The sequence below is a fragment of the Tupaia chinensis genome, unplaced genomic scaffold (assembly GCF_000334495.1).
Source record: "Tupaia chinensis unplaced genomic scaffold, TupChi_1.0 Scaffold000350_1, whole genome shotgun sequence".
NCBI lineage: Eukaryota > Metazoa > Chordata > Mammalia > Scandentia > Tupaiidae > Tupaia > Tupaia belangeri.
Window position 1 is genome coordinate 3,841,724 of NW_006159844.1, and position 20,932 is coordinate 3,862,655.

At 37.6% G+C, this 20,932-nt stretch overlaps 1 protein-coding gene across 1 annotated transcript in view; it reads left to right on the forward strand.

Moving 5' to 3' along the window:
• SLC25A21 (solute carrier family 25 member 21) overlaps positions 1-20,932 on the forward strand; it is a 545,709-nt gene that overhangs the window by 397,365 nt on the left and 127,412 nt on the right. Inside the window, exon 3 of the mRNA XM_027773393.1 lies at positions 244-327. Within this exon, the coding sequence (XP_027629194.1) occupies positions 244-327 (84 nt within the window). The remainder of the gene's footprint in view (positions 1-243; positions 328-20,932) is intronic.

Here is a 20,932-nt window from a genome sequence, read left to right on the forward strand (position 1 = left end):
TAGGAAGCAGAATAAAAAAATCTTTTTCTGTAATTTCTATTGAAGTAAAGAGAAATATAATTTTTAAAGGCTACGAAAATAAGGTAAATATTATATGAAGCAAATAAATTAATAAAATATATCACAAAGATAGGGATTTTAAATTAATCCAAAAAAACTGAGTTTCTAAGACTTTGAAAAACAAAAATGCTATTGGCAAAATCTTTAACTTACATTTTATTGTTTGTTTGATTTTGTTTCTAGGTTCCAGATTCAGAGATGCACATCTGATCCAAACAGTTACAAAAGCTTAGGAGAAAGCTTTCGAATGATTTTCAAAACAGAAGGGTATGTGGGGTTCTTCATCTATAAACTTTATGTTACTATAGACACTTTAATATATTTATGCTTACCATATTTTCTCCTTTTGAATGGATTATTTTCCTAGTCTTGTTAAGGAAAAAAATATTTAAAAGGTGTCTTCCTTCTTTGTTATTCATTTCTTGATAATACAATTGAAAACTGAATTTGTACAAAATAGAAACTACCATGAAAGGTTATTAATAATCAATTAGTGAATAGAAGACAATTTCTTATTTACACCATTAAGGTTTTAAGTTATCATAACTGGTGCTATCTAAACTAAATATCTTTTTGAGATCTCAATATAATGTTCAAATGCATTCCCTGTTTGCACTGTGGTATATAGATATACAACCTAAACAGTTCTGTGTCAAAAACTGATGCCAGGCCAGCCTGTGGCATGTGGTTAAGTGACAGTTGGATCCCACATGGCCAACCGTGCAGTTTAAGTCCCAGAGCCAGTGTCTTGAGCATGCCTGTGCATGTGTGCCCAAAATCCCAAAGGGGGAAGAAATGTAGGAGAAGGGATTGCAGCTTGGCCATTCTCCATAGGAGGTACTTCCTTGCTTTCCCTTTCTTTCTCTCTCTCTCTCTCTGTCTCTCTCTCTCTGGATATTGCATGTGCTGTCTGGCAAAACAAAACAAAACAAAAAGTCACTGTCTTACCTATTAGATGATGAGACAAATAAAATACTTTGTTTACATAAGCTAAAATTATCTTAATGTGATTCTATCTAGTATAACTTTCCAAATAATATTATATTTGGTTTTATGAGTTGTTTTCATAAGGGAATTGGCTGCAAATGATAATTATTGAAAAGCAAACAGTAATAATAATAACTGTATATACTTAGCCACTATTATGTACTAAGAATTCACCTTACAACTCTGTGAGTAGGTTCTCTTAGGATTTGTTCCAATTGAGCAAATGAAGAAAACAAAACTCAGAAAAGATAGTATAATCTTCACATATTTGGTATACAGTAGAGCTGGAATTCAAATCCAAGTCTGTTTCACCCCAAAGCTTATATTGTAGTCTTTTTTCATTTATTTACTTTCTATGGGGCACATGTGCTCACAAGTGGGGGGTGAGGTCCAGGACTTGAACTGCAGTACTGCTATAATTCACTACTTCTCTTGCCAGATCATACTATTAATACTATTCTGCTAATAAAGTTTATCTCAGTTAAATATATATCATGGATACTTATCCATACCAATAGAGTCTTTTTTTTTAAGAGAGAGATTTTTGCAATAGCACATGCACTTGCTGGAGAGACAGAAACAGACAGATAGAAATTGAGAAATCACCCCCCAGGAGGATGACCACACCTCAATCCCTTCTCCTCCATTCTTCTCTCCGACCTTGGGCACACTTGCACACATGCCCAGCATGAGTCTCAAGTTGCTTGGTCCAGGACTCAAACTGCAACCAACTATGTGGGAATCCAGTGCTGATCCCATCAATATGTTCTTTTTTTTTTTTTCTTTTTTTTTTTTTGGAGAGGTTTTTGCTATAGGGCGCATGTGCTTGCCAAAAAGACAGAGAGAGACAGAGTGAGAAATCACCCCCCGGGGGGGATGGCTATGCCACAATCCCTTCTCCATTCTCCTCTCAGGATCTTGGGCACACACGCACACACTCCTGGCGTGAGTTTTAAGCCACCGGGTCCAGGACGCGAGTCGTGGTCGACTATGTGGGAGTCCAGCAACATAGCCATTACGCTAACTGCTGGTTCCCACATATGTTAAACTTCTACATATACATTATCTAGATTTTTAAATTCTGTTTCATTTCCTATTTTGCTTCATTAATTTATCAGATCATTGTCCCAGTGTCTGACTTAGAATTACCTAACTTTCAGAGTTTGAGGGAATATGTAAAAATATGCTTCATGGTATAAAGTTCAAACTTCTTTTCCTAGTGTACAGAGCCCTTCTTGGTGTGGCCTTCCCTTCTAGATATTCATTCTTCAAACATAGTTATGCTCTGGGAATAGCAAATGGTTTATATTCCTCTGGTCTTTCATACTCTCAATGATTTTTCCATGCTCTTTTCTATTCCTAGAGGATTCTACCTCCTAATTCACCCAAGAAACTAGCCTTCTTCTTTCAAGGGGACCTCAGGTTTCATTGTTCCTGACCATCTTTTCTCTACCACGTGCTGAATTATGTCGCCATTTCTTTTGTCCTTTCTGTATATAGACTATATAAAATATGGCATGCATTGCCCTAGTTTATTTTACCCTTTCTATCTCTTCTGTCCCTCCCCAAGGATATATTATTTCCCTAAGGACCACAAGTCATTGAGCTCTGTACTCCTGATGCCTGTGCTTGGCACTGAGTAAGAGCCACTCAATGAGTTTCTACTAAACAAATGAATGGAAGGTATTACACCAATGTTACAGTGATGCAAAACAAAACAAGGATGACCATTCTTTCTATAAACCACACTATCTGAAGTTACGATATTGATATCAACACCTGATTAAATATTTTGAGATCACCAAGGGTTAAAGGATCAGCAAATTCTTGCTGTTACTCTGGCAAGATGGTACCTAAGTGCCATACATTGATACTATGCCTGTATATGACAAGTGGGGTCAAAATTGTGTTCATGGGAACCAGCAGTTAGTGTAATGGCTATGTCGCTGGACTCCCACGTAGTGGACCGCGGTTCGTGTCCTGGACCCAGTGGCTTAAAACTCACACCGGGCGCGTGTGCGTGCGTGCCCAAGATCCCGAGAGGAGAATGGAGGAGAAGGGATTGCGGCGTGACCATCCCCCTTGGGGGGTGATTTCTCGCTTTCTGTCTCTATGTCTCTCTCTGTCTGTCTGGCGAGCGCACGCACCCTACAGTGAAAATCTCTCCAAAAAAAAAAAAAAAAAATTGTGTTCATTTTACCTGAAATACTTATCAAGTGAAAGAAATCATAGCACATTATATGTCAATAGAAATGTCCCTTTCCAGTAAGGCGGTAATGCACTGCCGAGTTCTATAAGCTGTAACAGATAACCTCAGAATTGGATGTGGGAGTTCCTTAGCCAAGCTCTTCATTTCATGAGTGTTTTAAGAAGAACTTGATGTTTCTGCTTTGATATCAAATAATGTAACAAACATACAGTATGTGTGGTCCTTGCATAGTAAAATTGGCCTTTTCCTACACTGCATGTGTAATTGCTTCTAGAGCAAATAGACATTTTTTTTCTTCAATGTCTTTAGATCTGGACATGTTAGCCAAAAGTCAGAGAGCTCTAGTCTTAGAAATAAAAATATTTGTAAAAATAAAAAAGAAAAGGCTTCCTGTTGTTTCTGATACAGACCAAGAGCATTCCACAGCCCTAGGTTAAACAAGGGGAAAAAAAGAATAAAAAAGAATAGGAAAAGAAAGGAAAAAAATGCTATATGAATTAATTTTTTCCTAGTAAAAGCAGTTCCTTTGGACTTTCTTATTTAGTTTGTAGGCCAGGCTCTGTTTTAAAAGATGTTGTTTTTCTTACTCAGGTACCTAGAGGCCAGTTTGGTTTGCGACGTACAGGGACAGTAGTACAAATCTGTTTGTCTATTAGCATAAATTAGGAGAATTCATCTCTCCTGGTTTTTCTTATCTCCACTAAGTTAAAGGTTTCTAAAGCTAGTTTTCCACCGTTGTTTAAAAACATTAGAGTAAGTTATTACACTTAGTGCACAGATCGCTCTTGTCCACTGTAAGAAAGTGAAGTGGTACTCATCACTGTTCTTAAAAATCCAATTCTCACCTCTCTGCCCAGGCTTCACATACTTCCAAGAGACCATAGCACACACATGGGACCAAACCCCTTTGCTACTTCTCAGATTCTTTTTTCTTTTTCAAAGCATGGATACATTTTACTTTTCTTTTTCTTTTTCTTTTTTTTTTTTTTTTTTTTTGGGGGGGTTTTTGCCATGGGGCACGGGCGCTCGCCCCATAGGGCACGTGCGCTCGCCAGACAGACAGAGAGAAACAGAGAGACAGAAAGCGAGAAATCACCCCCCAGGGGGCATGGTCACGCCACAATCCCTTCTCCTCCATTCTCCTCTCGGGATCTTGGACACACACACGCACCCGGCGTGAGTTTTAAGCCACCGGGTCCGGGACGCAAACCGCGGCAGACTACCTGGAAGTCCAGCGACATAACCATTACGCTAACTGCTGGTTCCCGCATTTTACTTTTCTTAAAGACATGATTTTTCAACCCAGCTTTACAGAGGTGGAATTCATTTACATTAAAAAAAAAAAAGCATTCAAATTACTGAGTAAGAATTTTTATTATATGGAATCCTAATATTTAGTTAGATTTTACCAAAGAGGCTTCTTTCTCTGGTGCAGGCGAATTCAAAGGTCATGAATGCAAAAAAGGAATTTTAGTTGAGACACTGTTACTGTGACACTTAATTATTTTCTGGTTTGACAGAAATAAATTAAATATTCCCAGCCCGGTGACACAGTCGTTAGCAAATAGTGCTGAAAGCCACAAGGTTTGGGTCCCTGAGTTTGCCTGAAAGTATCAGGTGTGCATGCCCAAGATCCTGATGACAAGCTGGAGGGTTGAGATGATGGCATGTTGAACGTCATTACAGGTGTCTCTATTTCTCTCTCTCTCTTTTTCTCATATATGTGCACATGCTCTCTCATAAATAAAGTAAATTTAAAAAATTATTTAAAAAAAAACCTGATAGGTCCACCTACTGTAATAAAGTGAGCCTGGGAGATATAAAGGTAAAACTCAATAAGATTCATTCTATAAACTCACCTGACAGATAGTGGCTGGTATCTACCATGTTTTATTGCATCAAGCCTCACTTCCCCTTGCCTCACTGTATGTCTTGAAAGCTTTTCTGGTCTCTTTTGTGCATCTCATTTCTTTAAAGAGCATGACTGGGATGATCACAGAAGAGTGAGATGATTATAAATTATGTTAATGTAACCATGACAGTCTTCCTACCTCCACCCCCAGTTGTCCTCTTAGAGAGCATGCTATTGGCCATTCTTTCTAAAATAAGAAAAAAACAGTAAAACAAAACTTGAGATAGTCTTGTTACATAGATAAAGAAAAACATAAAACTTGTATTTATTTTCTTGGGTGTACCAGGCACTGTGCTTCCATTTTTTTCATACATTATTCTCAGCATAGTACTATTCTCACACAACACAGCGTCACTATATTTATACTTTGTATGAGGTAACCTAACTGATCAAAGAAGTTAGGCAACTTGCCCAAAGTCACAACCGGTATTATTGTCAAAACCATGGTTTTTCCATTATACCACTTTTTTCTTAAAACTAAATTTTGTTATTTATGGACTAGAAATTAACAAGTGTGAAAATAATTGCTATAAACTCTTAATTTTTAAATAGCTATTCTAAAATCTTTGGTATTCCTACCATCAAGTCACGTAACAATTTAAAGAAACTTTTCTCTCTCCCTTCTTTTAAAGTATAAAAGCTCTGTGAGACCAGTATATGTTCAGTCAACCAAATCATGGTCATTCTGAGGCAGCACCAAAAACCTCTGGCATCTCAAGGCTCTTAATCCAATCATTGCCCCATGCCTTGCTGTTAGCGCGATATCTCTGATAATTTTTTTAGATCTCTGATGGTTTTAAGTCTGTCTACTGTCATTCGGTATGCTTCTTAGCTCTCTTCTGAGAAAAATTCTTGGGCATTGGTTTGCCCAAGGCAAGTAAGTAGGAAACAAGTAGGTCAGATTAAACCTTGCTCAAATGAGAAACATGTTGATTGCTGGTGCCTTTAGAAATATGGTATTTTTCAGAAAGTATTGCTGTAGAAAATATGTGGTTGCATTTGGGGGGTATTTGAACTGTGTTTTGTTTCATGATTTGTTTTCTGTAACCACTGATGCTGCCCCAAGTATCATCTTACAATCAGACCACTTGGTGATTATAATATTTTCTAGTTAAATGACATTTAAGGCCTCGTTTTATGAGCTCCAGCATAATTGGCTAATTTGGTAAACTCCAGATGTGTGAGATAATGTGCCACTCATTTAAGTGCCTTTCAGACGGCATAAATGGCACAGCCCCAGGAGGTATAATCACTCCCTCTTGTTTTCATTAAGAAGGGGAAGGAGTGGCTTGTGACAAAGACAAAGGAAGTGGGGTGTCTATAATTCTGAATCAACAACAACTTGGTAAGATTTCAACCTTTCCTTTTTATCGGTGGACTCACTCCAAGACCTTTGGCTTAATTGGATGCCTTGGTGGGTCTACCTCTAAAAAAATGGTTTACCTAATCTAACATGCTTGATTGATTTTAAAGACATTAATACAGGCTTTCTGAAACTAGAAAGACTTGATCCCATAGAAATTGTCCTGAGTAAAGTAGTCTCTGGAAACTGTCCCTCACCTTCATGGTAAAATGATGGCAAGAACTGGGTTTAAAAAGTCGATGGAAGAACTAATTCTTCCCACAGCTGGGAATCGTGGTTATTGGAAAAACTGGCGTTCTCATCACCTAAACTAGGTTCCAACTTCACAGAGCCCAGTAGTTGCTTTTGCTTTTCCTCTCTACTCTTAACAACTTCTCATCATCTAACAGAATCCAGCATCTTTACCCAGTGTTGCCAAGCTGGAGTAGGATAGATGGTTCTTAGCATCTCTATTTACTAATTCTGAGCTGGTCCTTCTGATCTAACTATAGATCCAGTGGAGTTTACATGCAGCTGAGTCTACTCTGTTGGAATCTGCTAGTGGATAATCAATCAACTGCATGTAGATCAGCTTGCAAGCTTGGTTTATCCAAGTGGATTCCTGTTTTCGTGAGTGCTAGATGTACATATGTACTTCTGAGATGAGTTTCCTGGTGTTTTGACTACTTTCCCCCAAAGAGGCCTTTTCTGGTACCCCCTTGGATCTCCTTGAAGTGCTCCCTCATTTTTATGTTAGAATGATGAGGAAAGCAGAAAGCACAAGCTACTCTTGTTCCCATACTATAGTTTGACTTGGCCTGCCTAGGCTTCTTAATGCTGATACAGCAAATTTTATTTCACTAGAAAGAAATGGCAAGCACAAGAAAAAATAACAGAGCATGTTAGGATTTGGAAAATAAACTATTGCAAGTTTATCTGGCAAGTTCTATGAGTGATGGACCCCAGTTTAGCATATGGCATCCAGTAGACTAAAGCCATTTTCTTAAAAGTCTCCTATTTTGGAAAGGGAAAAAAAGAAGTATCATAATTCAGGCATGGACATACTATTACTATTCTTGAGTCATTTGTATTTCTTTTTAAAAATGGTTTTTCAATGCTTTAATATATCATACTCAAATTTTTAGACATAAAAATAGGGGCTGGCAGGTGGTGTGCTGGTTAAGGCACTGGATTCCCACATGGCAGGCTGTGGTTCCAGTCCTGGACTTGGCAACTTGCTTTCTCACTTTATCCCTCTCTCTCTCATCAAATTAAAAAATAATTATTACTATAATAATAAATAAAATTAAATAAATAATTCTTTTAAAATATATATGCAATCGTTTACAGAAAGTTTATGTTATGTGGCTAAGAACTTTAAACCTAGATGATTTAGCAATTTAAGGTTTAAAATGAAAGAATGAAAAGTATAGAAAAAGAATACCAAGGAAGTGTCTTACTTTAACATTGAGAAAAAAATCCAGACCTATAAGCCATTGAGCCATTATTTAGCATTTATATCATACCAGATTGTTTTACAACACCGCTAAAGCACATAGTTGTCAACTTAAGCCATACCGAGTTGTAAAGCTGAACAGACTGTCCTCAAGACCTTCATAGTCAGGGAACAGACGCTGAATTTTCAGTGCTCAGATAGTGCATCCTGGGGCTTCCTTATCCCAGAGTTGTTTCCTTTTTCAAATCAGAGGTCGTTTGTTCTGCCTAAAGACTGACCTTTAAAATGGTTTCAGCCCCTAGATCTCCCTGCTGTCATCACCATAGACTGCCAGCTGACAGTCACACTCCAACTCCCCCAACCTCTCACCAACACTTTCTGACTTACTGACTGGCCTTTGGCAAGGATTTAACTGTTGCCAAAGAGTAAGTGAAAACGTTTGGAGTGATGTCAGCCCGTCAGCAAGGCCAGATTTGAGAGACCAAACGCAGCCTCTCTGTGCTTGGTGCTGACAAGAAGGACAGGAGGACAAGTTGTTTAGGTGGAAGATGTTGTCTTTCAGGAAGGTTGGTGTCTCCATTCAGAGCTCATGCATTTATTTCCCATGTTTATAGAGTATTAAAGGGGATTGAGGAGATTCCATAATCAATTGAAGATGTCTTATTGTAAATATTTTAGACCTTATTCTATATTTCTGATAGAATACGAGTACAGACACATTAGGTAAACAAATATGTCTTTACTAAACTCAAAGTCCTTTTCCAGGGACCAGCAGTTAGTGTAATGGCTATGTCGCTGGACTCCCATGTAGTCGACCGCGGTTTGCGTCCGTACCTGGTGGCTTAAAACTCACACTGGGTGCATGTGTGTGCATGCCCAAGATCCCGCGAGGAGAATGGAGGAGAAGGGATTGTGGCGTGGCCATCCTCCCGGGGGGTGATTTCTCGCTTTCTGTCTCTCTGTCTCTCACTGTCTGTCTGGTGAGCACACGTGCCCTAGAGTGAAAACCTCTCAAAAAATAATAATAATAATAATAAAATCCTTTTCCAATGAGTATTAACCTGAACTATCATGCAAAATAACTTAGGACAGATTCATGTCCACAGGAAGTTACTGGATGCACTTCAACTTTAAGACTCACTGCATGAATTAACTCAGTTACTTGACCTGTTGGTGTCTTTGCCTAACTCAACTCAAATATTGAGTAATAACCAGGAAAACCTCATGAAACATGAGATAAGGTATTTAACCAAAGTTCCTTGGACGAATTGGTAGATGGGGGTTAAAACCATCATATGATTGCAATATATGTTGAAATATATGGTCACCAAAACCTAAAGCAGATGCCAACCATATGTGGTGGCTTTGTTCTCTTGCTGATAAACACTGTGCTTGTAATTCTCCTTGTCTGACCACAGAGAACCCATGGAAAAACAAAGCCCTAGGTACCAGGAAATCTAACGTAGTCACAGTCTCAATGAGGACAAAAAGTGAGATAAAGAATGAAGTAACTTTAAGAAACTCTTAAACAGAGGTTGTAAGTTGTTAGATGAATGAGTTCTTTCATTTCTTTACATAATATCTTTCCTGGAGTAGCAGAACCAAGAACCAGGATGAAAGAAAAGGACATACACAGATGTCATTGCCATTTTGTACGTTTTGTTTGTTTTTAGTCTACATACATTTCAAAATTTGAATAATAAAATTTACAGAAATTAGCACTATTCACAGGGAACCAAAATTAAAAGAATGTGTGGGCCCAGCTGACGTAGTGCAAATGGTAGGGTACCACTGGCCAAAACTAGGACCACTTAAGAGGTTCTCAGACCGGGAACCAGCAGTTAGCATAATGGCTATGTCGCTGGACTCCCACGTAGTCAACCGCGGTTCACGTCCCGGACCCGGTGGCTTGAAACTCACGCCGGGCGCATGTGCGTGCGTGCCCAAGATCCCGAATGGAGGAGAAGGGATTGTGGCGTGACCATCCCCCTGGGGGGGTGATTTCTCGCTTTCTGTCTCTATGTCTCTGTCTGGCAAGCGCACGTGCCCTATAGCGAAAATCTCTCCAAAAAAAAAAAAAAAGAGAGAGATTCTCAGACCAACCTAAACAGGCTGACTATGGTAGTGCACACCTATGTTCCAGGCTAACTGGGAGACTGAGGTAAGCAGATCACCATAAGGCAAGACCCTATCAAAATCTCTCTCTCATAAAAAAAGAAAAGAAAAAAATGAATATTGCATAGTAACTCATTAAGCAATAGACTATATTGATAGCTAAAGGTCTAGCTTCATGTGTAAAATAAAATACATGCTAGATTACAAAAATGTGTATTAATCACCTGCTCACTCCTTAATCCCCAAGATCTGCCTCTATCTACAACCATGTTCAAACTACTTTCTCAGAGACCATCACAGACCTCCTAATTTTTTCCAGAGGAGTAGAGATACTGACAATTTTAAAATGTATTATTATTTCATTAGAAAGAAAAACTGCTGACAATTAAATTCCTTATAATTACATTCCTTAACACCAGAAATGTGTATTGAGTGTGAAGGAGAAATTTTGAATGACTTTTTAGTTTTTGGTGTCAATGACTTTTGAGGGCAAAATGCCATTTCCCCATTTGGAAATCTTAGATGATTCACTTTTGATCCATGTGGTAGGCAGTCAGTAAAATGGCCCAAATGATCCCCACCTCCCGATATGTATACCCATGTATAATTCCCTCCCTTTCATCATAGGCTGGAGTTATTGACTGCCTTCTAGTGGAGAGAACGTGGCAAAAGTGATGAGCTGTCACTTTTGAGACTAGGATATAAAAGACTGTGGCTTGCATACTGAGAGCCCTTTCTTACTCTTCCCGGTCTCTTGCTCTCTTGTTTTTTACATTGTTTTTTGGGGTGAGCTGACCTATGGAGAAGTCCACATGGCTCCAGCCAGCTGCCAGGGAGGAACTGAGGCCCTCAGTCCATCAACAACCCAGGAGGAACTCCATCCTGTCAACAACCACAGGAGTCAGCTTGGGAAGTGAATCCTTTAACACATAAGCCCTCGGATAAGAACTTAGGCCTATCTGACAGCGTGACTGAATCCTTTACTAAACCTTGAATTAGACGCACCTGGATAAGTCATGCCCAGTTTCCCGACCAACAAAATTGTGTGATTATAAAATTTTGCCACTAAGTCTTGGGGGTAGTTACTATACAGAGTAGCTAATTAATATGATATGGAAAAATGATTCTGAAACTCTTGACATGATTTTTATCTGAAGCCCTCCATATCTGGCTTGAATCTTTCTAACTTTATTTTACCTAGTATAATCATATGCGTCTTATGTTCCAGTCCTTCTGGATCAGTTATAACTACTGGATCACTTTTTTCCTGTGCTTTTCTCATGTATGTTCATTAACCAAGAATAAACTTTCCCTTTCATCTGCTATGAAATTTTGGTCATCTGTAAGTGCCCTTAATATATGTTACCTTCTTTCATCATCCAAAGTGAAAACAATTTCCTCAATATGTTCTTTCATAGCACTTTCTCCCTCTAAGACAACACTTATCTTTGGAGTAAGAATTCCACTTATAAGTTTTTAGACTATGGGAAAATTACTTAATTATCATTCAGTTTCTTCATTTGTAATATGAAGGAAATAATAGAATGTACATTACTGTGTTACTAGTACTCAGTATCAACACATGATATATAAATATGCACACAATGACATTAGCTAGTTTAATTTAGTGCCTTATATAATAGCTAATTATTTGCAATTATTCATAATTATTTAAATATGTAGAATTCTGATTAAATCATATTTGAGGCTCTGACAGTATATCACAAGTTCTTTGTATATAATCATCACCCAATTGGTGTTTGTTGAGTTTAACTGAGTGACTACTGATTTCATATACTTAGCTATTCTGGTCACATTAATACAAAAAAAAAGGAAAAAATGTATGACTCCCATGGTATCATTAAGCCTGAGATTCTATACATAATCATTTTCCTCTATCTTTGGAAGAGTAACATCTTTGTAAGACAACAGAATAATGGCCATGCAAGTATCTGAAGGTGGAGTGTTGGATTTGGGCATATAGATATTAAATTAAGGGGACTCACTCTTGGCAAGTGATGCTGGGTGGAACTGGGGGTGTAGTTAGGAAAAATGAAGGGGCGATGAAGGCCCAAGTGAACAGCAAACAATCTCCTTGCATTGCTATGAAAGTGTTCTGTTTTCCCTACTGCTCTCCTTACAACACTTTCTTCTTGGGGGTTAATAAGCAGAAGAACTAAGACCAGCAAATGGTGTAATGGTTACGTCACAGGACTCCCACATAGTTGAGCCTGTTTTGAGTCCCTGACCTGGTAGCTTAAAACTCATGTCAGAAGAAGATTCGTCATGGCTCCTGTGAACTAGTGATTTCAGGGTAAAAGAGAAATGAAGATTTCCTACTGATAATTCAGCCTCCAGTTCACAAGCTTGAGTGGCAGAGAGGCAAGAGGCAGGCCTTCAGAAGAAGATTCCTCATGGCTCCTGTGAACTAGTGATTCCGCATGGCATGAACTATTTTGTGCTTTTTAAAAAAAAATTTTTTTTAGCTTTTTTCCTTTTTTTTTTTCTGTTTCTTTGTTGTTATTGTAGTTGCTGTTTCTCTTTCTCTTTTTCCTTTCCTTTTATCTCATCTCTCCACTCCTCAATATCCATTTACTGTGTTTCTAGACATATCTAAGGGAACTATAGCCAAACATCCAAATACTATTAGGGTTAACATATCCCTCAATATCTACTGAATCTGCTGCACAAAGTGATCACAACAGAATGGCAAAGAGATTCCAGATCACCTCTCTCTGCTCATTCCTGAACGTTCAGATTGAACTTCAAGAACTAGGAAGAAACACACTATCCATCAGATGACTAGAAATCACTGCAGGACCACAAGAAATATAGGAAAGCAAGAAAATATCTCTCTTCCCAGGGAAAAGAATAACTCCTCTTCATCCACAGGCTGTTCAGTGAAAATTATGGAAATGTCTGATAAAGACTTTAGAATATTCATAATGGCAAAGCTAACAGAGATGGAAGAGAAGAGAGACAATGAACTGCAGAAGAGAAAGGATAAAGGAGCTGAATGAATTCCAGGAGGTGAGGAAATTCTTGCAAGATCTATTAGAGGAATTACACACTTTAAGAAGAATCAAATGGAACTGTTAGAAATGAAGGCTATAGTCCAGGAAGTCAAAATCTCCTTTGAAAGTATTAAAAGCAGACTAGATCATACAGAAAGTAGAATCTCAGATGTAGAAGAGAAAATTGTTGGCCTAGAAAATCCACCATGAAGACTGAGAAAAATTGCCCAAAAAAACTGAGAATAATATATGGGAAATACGAGATACCATCAAACATCCAGATAATTGGCATCCCAGAAGGCAAAGAGACTCATAAGGGCATTGATGATCTATTCCATGAAATCCTGCAAGAAAACTTTCCAAACCTAGAGAGGCACTCAAAGATCTAGTCCCAAGAAATACAAAGGACCCGAAATAGAATCAACCCAAGGAAATCTTTTCCAAGACACATTATAGCCAGATTGACCAAAACCACAGACAAAGACAAGATACTATGACTGGCAAGAGAAAAACATCAAGTTACCTACAAAGGATATCCCATCAGGATAACATCAGACTTCTCATCAGAAACAATGCTAGTGAGGAAAGAATGGGAAAATATATTCAAAGTGTTAATGGAAACGCAATTTCAACCAAGAATATTGTACCCAGCAAGATTATTTTTCATGTGGGAAAAAAAGACAAGAACATTCTCATATAAACAAAACCTGAAAGAATTTACCAGCACCAGACCAGATCTCCAAGAAGTTCTCAAGGGAATGCTATATCAGGAAAATTAAATACAGATACACAGAAATAAGAGTTTAAAAACTAAGAAAATGGCCAACTTAAGGCCACAAAGACAATTCTGGAGTTGAATATTATATCCCAGAATTTAATAAGGAAAATTGAACCACAACAAAAGATAAAGTACATGAGACTGAATTGGTGAAATAGAATTGTATGATTTTTGACTAAAACATTGCTGACTTTTTTGTAGGCTTTTTTGTCTGACCATAAAGATTTGTGTCCTGTCTTGAGATATGGATAGGTTCATGTACCTGCCATTTGAACAGAATCTTAACCTGTTTCCTGGCTTTAAGTTTTAAGCAAAGTTCCTTAGCATTTCTTTGATTTAAGTTAAAACTGCTTTTCTTGAAATTACCAAGTAAACTTGCTCTTGAAAGTAGTTAGATTATTTAAGAAACTGTGTGATACAATACAATGTGGGGAGAAAAGGAATGAAAGACAACTGTAGACACCAGAGAAAGTGTGAGAAGAGGGTAAGAAAGGACAGAGGGTCAGAAATAAGGGTAAAAAAAATACTAGAAACTAGAAATGGAAAATTTTTGATGATAACATGCATGATTAAGCCACTATGCAGTATATTCTGGATGGGAAACCACATTTTGTATGCAGTGATGATGCTTAGGGAGTGAATGTAAATTAAGTTAAAAAAAGTTTCAGAAAAAAAAACCTAAAACTGTTTTTCTTGAAATTAAAAAAAATGCATTAAAAATACCTATTTGATGACCACAGTAAGCTATATAGCCCCAGCTAGGTGCTACTTTATAGAATATTCATTCTACTCACTGAGGCTGATGCCTAAAGTTGGACTTCTGTTCATGGATATGTATATATCAGCTATGCTTGCTATTGAAAATATTTAGATTAATTAAGATCTTTAGTGAATCAATAAAATGTGGGAGGAAAAAGGCATGGAAAGCAACCATAGATACAGAGACAGTGTGGGAGGAGAGTGGGAGATAGCATAAGGTTAGAGATGGGGAATCAAGGATGGGAAAAATATCAAAATATGCAGGAGACAAGCTTGATAGGATGCGTAAAGTTAGACTTGTGCTCATGGAAATGTGTCACATGTGTTTGCTAGGAGGGTATTTGGATTGATGAGGGTCTTTGGTGATTCAATAAAATGTGGGGGGAAAATGGTATAGAAAGCAAACATAGATAACAGAGAAAGTGTGGGAGGAGAACAGGAGGTGGCAGAGGGTAAGAGAGAGGGAACCAAGGATAGGGGGAAAAAAGCAAAACATACAGAAAACAAGAAATGGAAGATCACTTGCTAATAATAACATGTTTGTTGATATGCTTGATTGAGACAATATACAGTGTACTCTGGATGGGAAAAAAAAAAAAAAAAAAAGAAATGGAAAATTATTTGTTGACGATAAACATGTACATTGATGTGCTTGATTGAACCAATATACAGTGTATTCTGGATGGAAAATCTCAGTTTGTATGCTATAATGATGTATAGTGAATGAATGTAAATAAATAAATTTAAAGAAAAAAAAACAAAAAACAAACTCATGCCAGGTATATGTACATGCATGCCCAAGAACCCGAGAAGAGAATAGAAGAGAAGGGATTGCGGCATGGCCGTCCCCTCTGGGGGGTGATTTCTTGCTTTCTGTCTTTCTGTCTCTCTCTGTCTCTCCAGCAAGTACATGCACCCTAGAGCAAAAATCTCAAAAAAATAAAAGGAGGGGCCAGCAGGTGGCATGGTGGTTAAGGATGCTGGACTCCCACATGGCCAACCATGGTTCGAGTCCCAGAACTTACGGCTCTTTCTCTCTCTCTCTTCTCTCTCTCTCTCTCTCTCTCTCTCTTTCTCTCTCTGTTCCTCTCTGGTCAAATTAAAACAAACAAACAAACAAAAAAGTTTTAAAAAATTATTTTTTAAAAAATGGGGGGGAAGCAGAAGAACCAAAGGCAACATATATGAAACCAAATAGTCTGCTTGATAAAAACATGATATTAAAGCAAAAGAATGTTTAAAATGAAATAAGAGCCACATCAAGAGTTGACACTTTAAAATATAGTATTAAAAGATTTTCCATCTAGTCACAATAGCGTAGCTTGTATTGGAAAAACCTTCTTGTGGAAAACATTAATACACACTAGATAAAATACACAAAACTACTGTTCAAAGACACTAGAGTGCTACTAAAGCAGGCAGAACTTCTGAGCAGCTACAAGACCTGAAGAAAGGAAGCCTAAGTGAGCTTTACATTCACCCAGACTTTTTATCTAAAGGCTTTAGTAAGTCTTGTGAGAAGGGTTAAGGTAAGGAGACAAGATCGAGTCTGAGGTGAGGAAGGGGACTACAGGTTGACATTCAGTGTTGCCAAATATCTGGGACCTGAGGCACATAAATCCTGGAGAAGGGGAAAATTGCTGAGAAATAAGCTCAAAGATCTACATGTAGTAATATTCCCTTGAAAAATGTACCAAATACTAAACTGCGTGTGAGCAGGAAGAAACTGCAAGAAACCCAACCAAATTACAAAAACAAAAAAATGAAAACCAGCAGCTGAGAAGTTAAAGATACGTAGGAATTTCAGCAGCCCTCTGCTGCTGAGAAGTCAAGGACTGAAGTTCTAGCCAGGTGGGAGAGTTCTGCTCAGCATCCCAGGTTTTCAGTTGAGACCCAGAATGTCCACCTCTGAGGTAAGAGCTCTGCTGTAGAAATAAGGATGAAACATAAACACCTTATCTCTAACAAATTCTCAAACCAATCCTCTGCAAGGTGAAGGTGATCCGTTTTAATCTGTTTGCTAAGAGAAAATGTTTTTCAGTTTGGGGAAGATCCCATCAGCCAGAGGTTCTTTCATTTTTTATACACAATGTCCTATGGTCAGTTGAAAATTTCAGGGTCTTCAAGAAAAAGAAAAAAAGACCAAATAACTAAATATCAGGGAAGTAGGCCCAGCTAGGTGGCATACAGTCCACAGCGTGTTGTGCTGCAGTGTTGGAAACCACATGGTCATCTACAGTTCCTATCCCCAGGTTGGTCTGGAAACACGCTGGGTGCATGCACACAAGATCCCGAGGAAAGGAGGTTGCAGTGTGGGGAGATTCTGTCAAAGGTGCTTTTTCTCCTGTCTGTCTCTCAAGTGTACTTGCATACATTTTTTATCATGAAAAAAAATTTAAATTTGAAGAAGAGAGAGAAGTGAAGACAAGTGATTCAAATTTTGGAAGTTTAAGACAGGATTATTTTATTTTACTTTATTTTTACTGAGCAAAATAAATATAATGTAAAGTTTGCCATTTTAACTATTTTTAGATGTACTGTTCAGTGGCACTAGTATATTCACATTGTGGGGCAACCATCATCACCATCCATCTCTTGAACTTTTGCATCTCCCAAACTGATACTCTATACCTCTTAAACACGAACTCCCCACTGGCCCCTCTCCCTAACCCCTGGCAGCCACCATTCCATTTTCTGTCTTTATTGCAGGGCTGTTCTAGGTACCTCATATAAATGAAAGTATACAACATTTCTCCTTTTGTGATTGACTGACTTATTTCACTTAACATAAGGCTTTCAAGGTTCCTTCATGTTGTAGTTTGCTTCATTTAAGGCTGAATAATATCCCAAATAAATGTAGGTATATACCACATTTCGTTTATCCTTTCACATTCCATGGACACTTGGACTGCTTCTACTTTGGGGTATCATAAATAATGCTGCTATGAGCATAGGTATACAAATATGTGTGTGAGTCTCTGCTTTCAATTCTTTTGGATATATAACCAGAAGTGGAAATTCTAGATAATATGGTAATTCTATGTTTAAAAGTCTTTTTTAACAAGCTATGATAAATATGTTCAAGAAGATAATATAGGGAATTCCACCAGATATTTGAAATCTTTAAAGACAAAATAACATATTCAAATGTAAATCCTGAAAATATTATAACTGAAAATAACAACTCAGTTAGTGGATTTTCAAGCCACATGATATATGGTCAGCATTCAACCTGAATATACGTAATCATGTTTCATCTTTCTAGTGTGCAGTAGTAAGTACTCAGTATTGTAATTAATTGAATCATTACAGCAATAATAATAATACCTATATTTTGGGAGAGAAACATCATAAAGGTTTTTTAAATTTGTATTTATTTTTATTTCATTTTCTTTTATACATTCAATCACATTATTTATCTTACAAAATGAATATTTAAACAGGTGAACATTTCTCCCTAGTCCAGTTGATAAAACAATAAAGTATCTTTAACAGATAATACCACATTTCTTTGTCCCATTAATGCTTTGCCTCTCTATTTTTCTTCTAAATGTCCTTCCTCATAAAGTTTTAAAAACTCATTTCAAGTAACAATAATAATAACTTACTAATGCCAGCACTTTACTAAATGCTTTACAGAACTCACTTAATCCTTACAAAAACCCTATGGGGGGTAGCAAATAGTGTGGTGTTTAAGGTGCTGAACTCCTCCATGGTTGACCATGGTTCAAGTTCTGGACCTGGAGGCTTCAAAATCACACATGTGTATGCTTGCCCAAAATCCTGAGGAAAAAGGAATGGAGGAGAAAAGATTGTAGTGTGGCCATGCCCTCTGAGAAAAGGATTTCTAACTTTCCCTCTCTCTGTCACTCTGTGTCTCTTTCTGTGAGCACAAGTGTACCATGGCAAAAACCTAAAATAAAACTCTGTGGGGAAAACCTATTTGTCCCCTTTTTATCAATGATCAAGACCTAAATGTTTACGTAACTTATCATTTCCAATAGGTTGTAGGAATTTGAATTTAGGTGATCTGGGCCCAAATCTTTACCTGTACATTATTTTTAAATGTATGCTTTAAAATACATATAATTTTTTTAAAAAAATGTTTTTTGGCTAAGTGTTGAGTTGCAGATTTTTAAAAAATAATAAATGGAAAACTTTGAAACCAAATTGCTTAGTGACATCTGCTAGGGCACTAATCTCTTCTTTATTTTTTATTTTTTAATTTTTTTGGAGAGCTTTTTGCTATAGGGCATGTGTGCTCACCAGAAATAGACAGAGAGACAGAAAGCGAGAAATCTCCCCCCAGAGTGAATGGCCACACCACAATTCCTTCTCTTCCATTCACCTCTCGGGTTCTTGGGCAAGCACGCACATGCGCCCGGCGTGAGTTTAAGCCACCAGGTCCAGGACTCAAACTGCAGTCGACTACATGGAGTCCAGCAACATAGCCATCACGCCAATTGCTGGTCCTTAAACTCTTCTTTAAATGTGGCCTTTACATTTTAAAAATGTTCATAATGACAGAACATTACTTAATATATCTTGGCATGGGCTCTGTTATTCGTGTGTGACATTCGAGAAACTCCACCATGGTGAACAGAGTGTCCCGTCTTTCTCCTTAAACTTCAAAAATTGCTCAGGGCCACAAGATACAAGCCATGGGTTTAAATTTGTCACTTGCAATTTCCTCCTTTCACATTTGTGGATCTCATCCTCATGATGCTGACATTTCACCTTTTCTGTGTCACTGTCTTCTCTCCTTCCTCTACTCCATCATCTGTCTTAAATGTTTAATCTTTCTGCTACACCTCCTCAGAGTGTGATAGCTTTGATAGCAGATCCCTTCTTCAGTGATGGGGCATTCCTTGAGGAAATCCATTTTCTTTCTGCCTTGGCCAAGAAGATCATTCATTCATTACACAGAACAAAGAGAGTATTCATCAAGACCTTAAGATTACCAATGTATTTGCTGTCAGTTCTCTCTTCCTCAAACTCTTTGTTCACCCAGATCACATTTCAAATGGCCCACAATCCTATTTTGATGGATCTTCCTTCTTCCCTTCTGCCCTTCTTCCCTTCCCTTTTTCCATCCTTCTCCCCTTCCTTCCTCTTTCATTCTTTTGTCCTTCATTTCTTCTTCCTCTGTCTCTCTCTTTCTTTGAAAAGAAGCTACTTATTTCAGAGAGAGAATTGAAATGAACAACATTTAAATGAATAAGCTCCTTTTATATTGGATAATCATATTAAGTATTCCTTAGCTTCTCTGTTATGAGACCTAATTTCCTAAAGTTTACAAAGTTTTTTTACCTGAGAGATAAAGGACCAAGAATATTTTTCCAGCTGACAGTAGGAATTTACATTTCACCTTGTTTTCTTTGCACACCTTATACGGATCCATATAACCCAGCAAGCAAGTAGTATTTGATGGCTGGCTGGGTGTACACAGCCTTCTGTTAGCACACCCAGTACACAAAACAGAGAGCTCTGGCTTTCTAAACATTTAATTCTCCAATAAAATGGCTGTAGGAGCAAAAATTATTATTTCAGTCACATGATTCTGTTAGACTTTGTGGAAAAATCCTTCTGAAAGCAACTAAATGCTAGTGATTCTAACAGTTAGAAGACGTATTTGCATTTGCAATGCCTATGATTCTTTTCACACTTCTCAATTACAGGAAAAAATCCCACTAAAACTATGAAGGGACTTTCCAGACAGAAGTAAATTGTTCCCATAGGAAATAAAAATCTTCAAAGTGTCCCTTTCATTGAACTTGTTTCTCTTCCTACGACAAATGGACACATCAGACATAAAATTTAATTGAGACACTCTGAAGTAAGGGTCTGGCTTACCTGAATAGGAGAGGTTACAACATTCCACTAAGGAGACACAGACACACTAACAATGTATTGACCACTTTATATCACATTATATTGAACTTCTAATCACCATTGACTACATGGACCATCCTTTAATTAGGATTTTAACACCCTCCCATTAAACTCTTCTGTGTGATTCTATTTTACATTTCTTTTTCTGTGTGTTTATTTTAATTTAAGAGTCAGTATACATATTGACAATTCTTTGACAGCAAAGGTAAAACCACCAGGAGTGTATCTGTTTATTGAGGACTGACAGCTTTATAGCTAACATAAAAATAATCTAATGTTTATTGGGGCAAATGTTTGGACTGAGGATTAAGTGAAACTACTGAATAGAGAAAACCTTTTCATCCTATTCAGACTTTGCAAATAAAGTTTGGGATCAACAACATAAAAACTTTTTGTGTTGATTTCTTT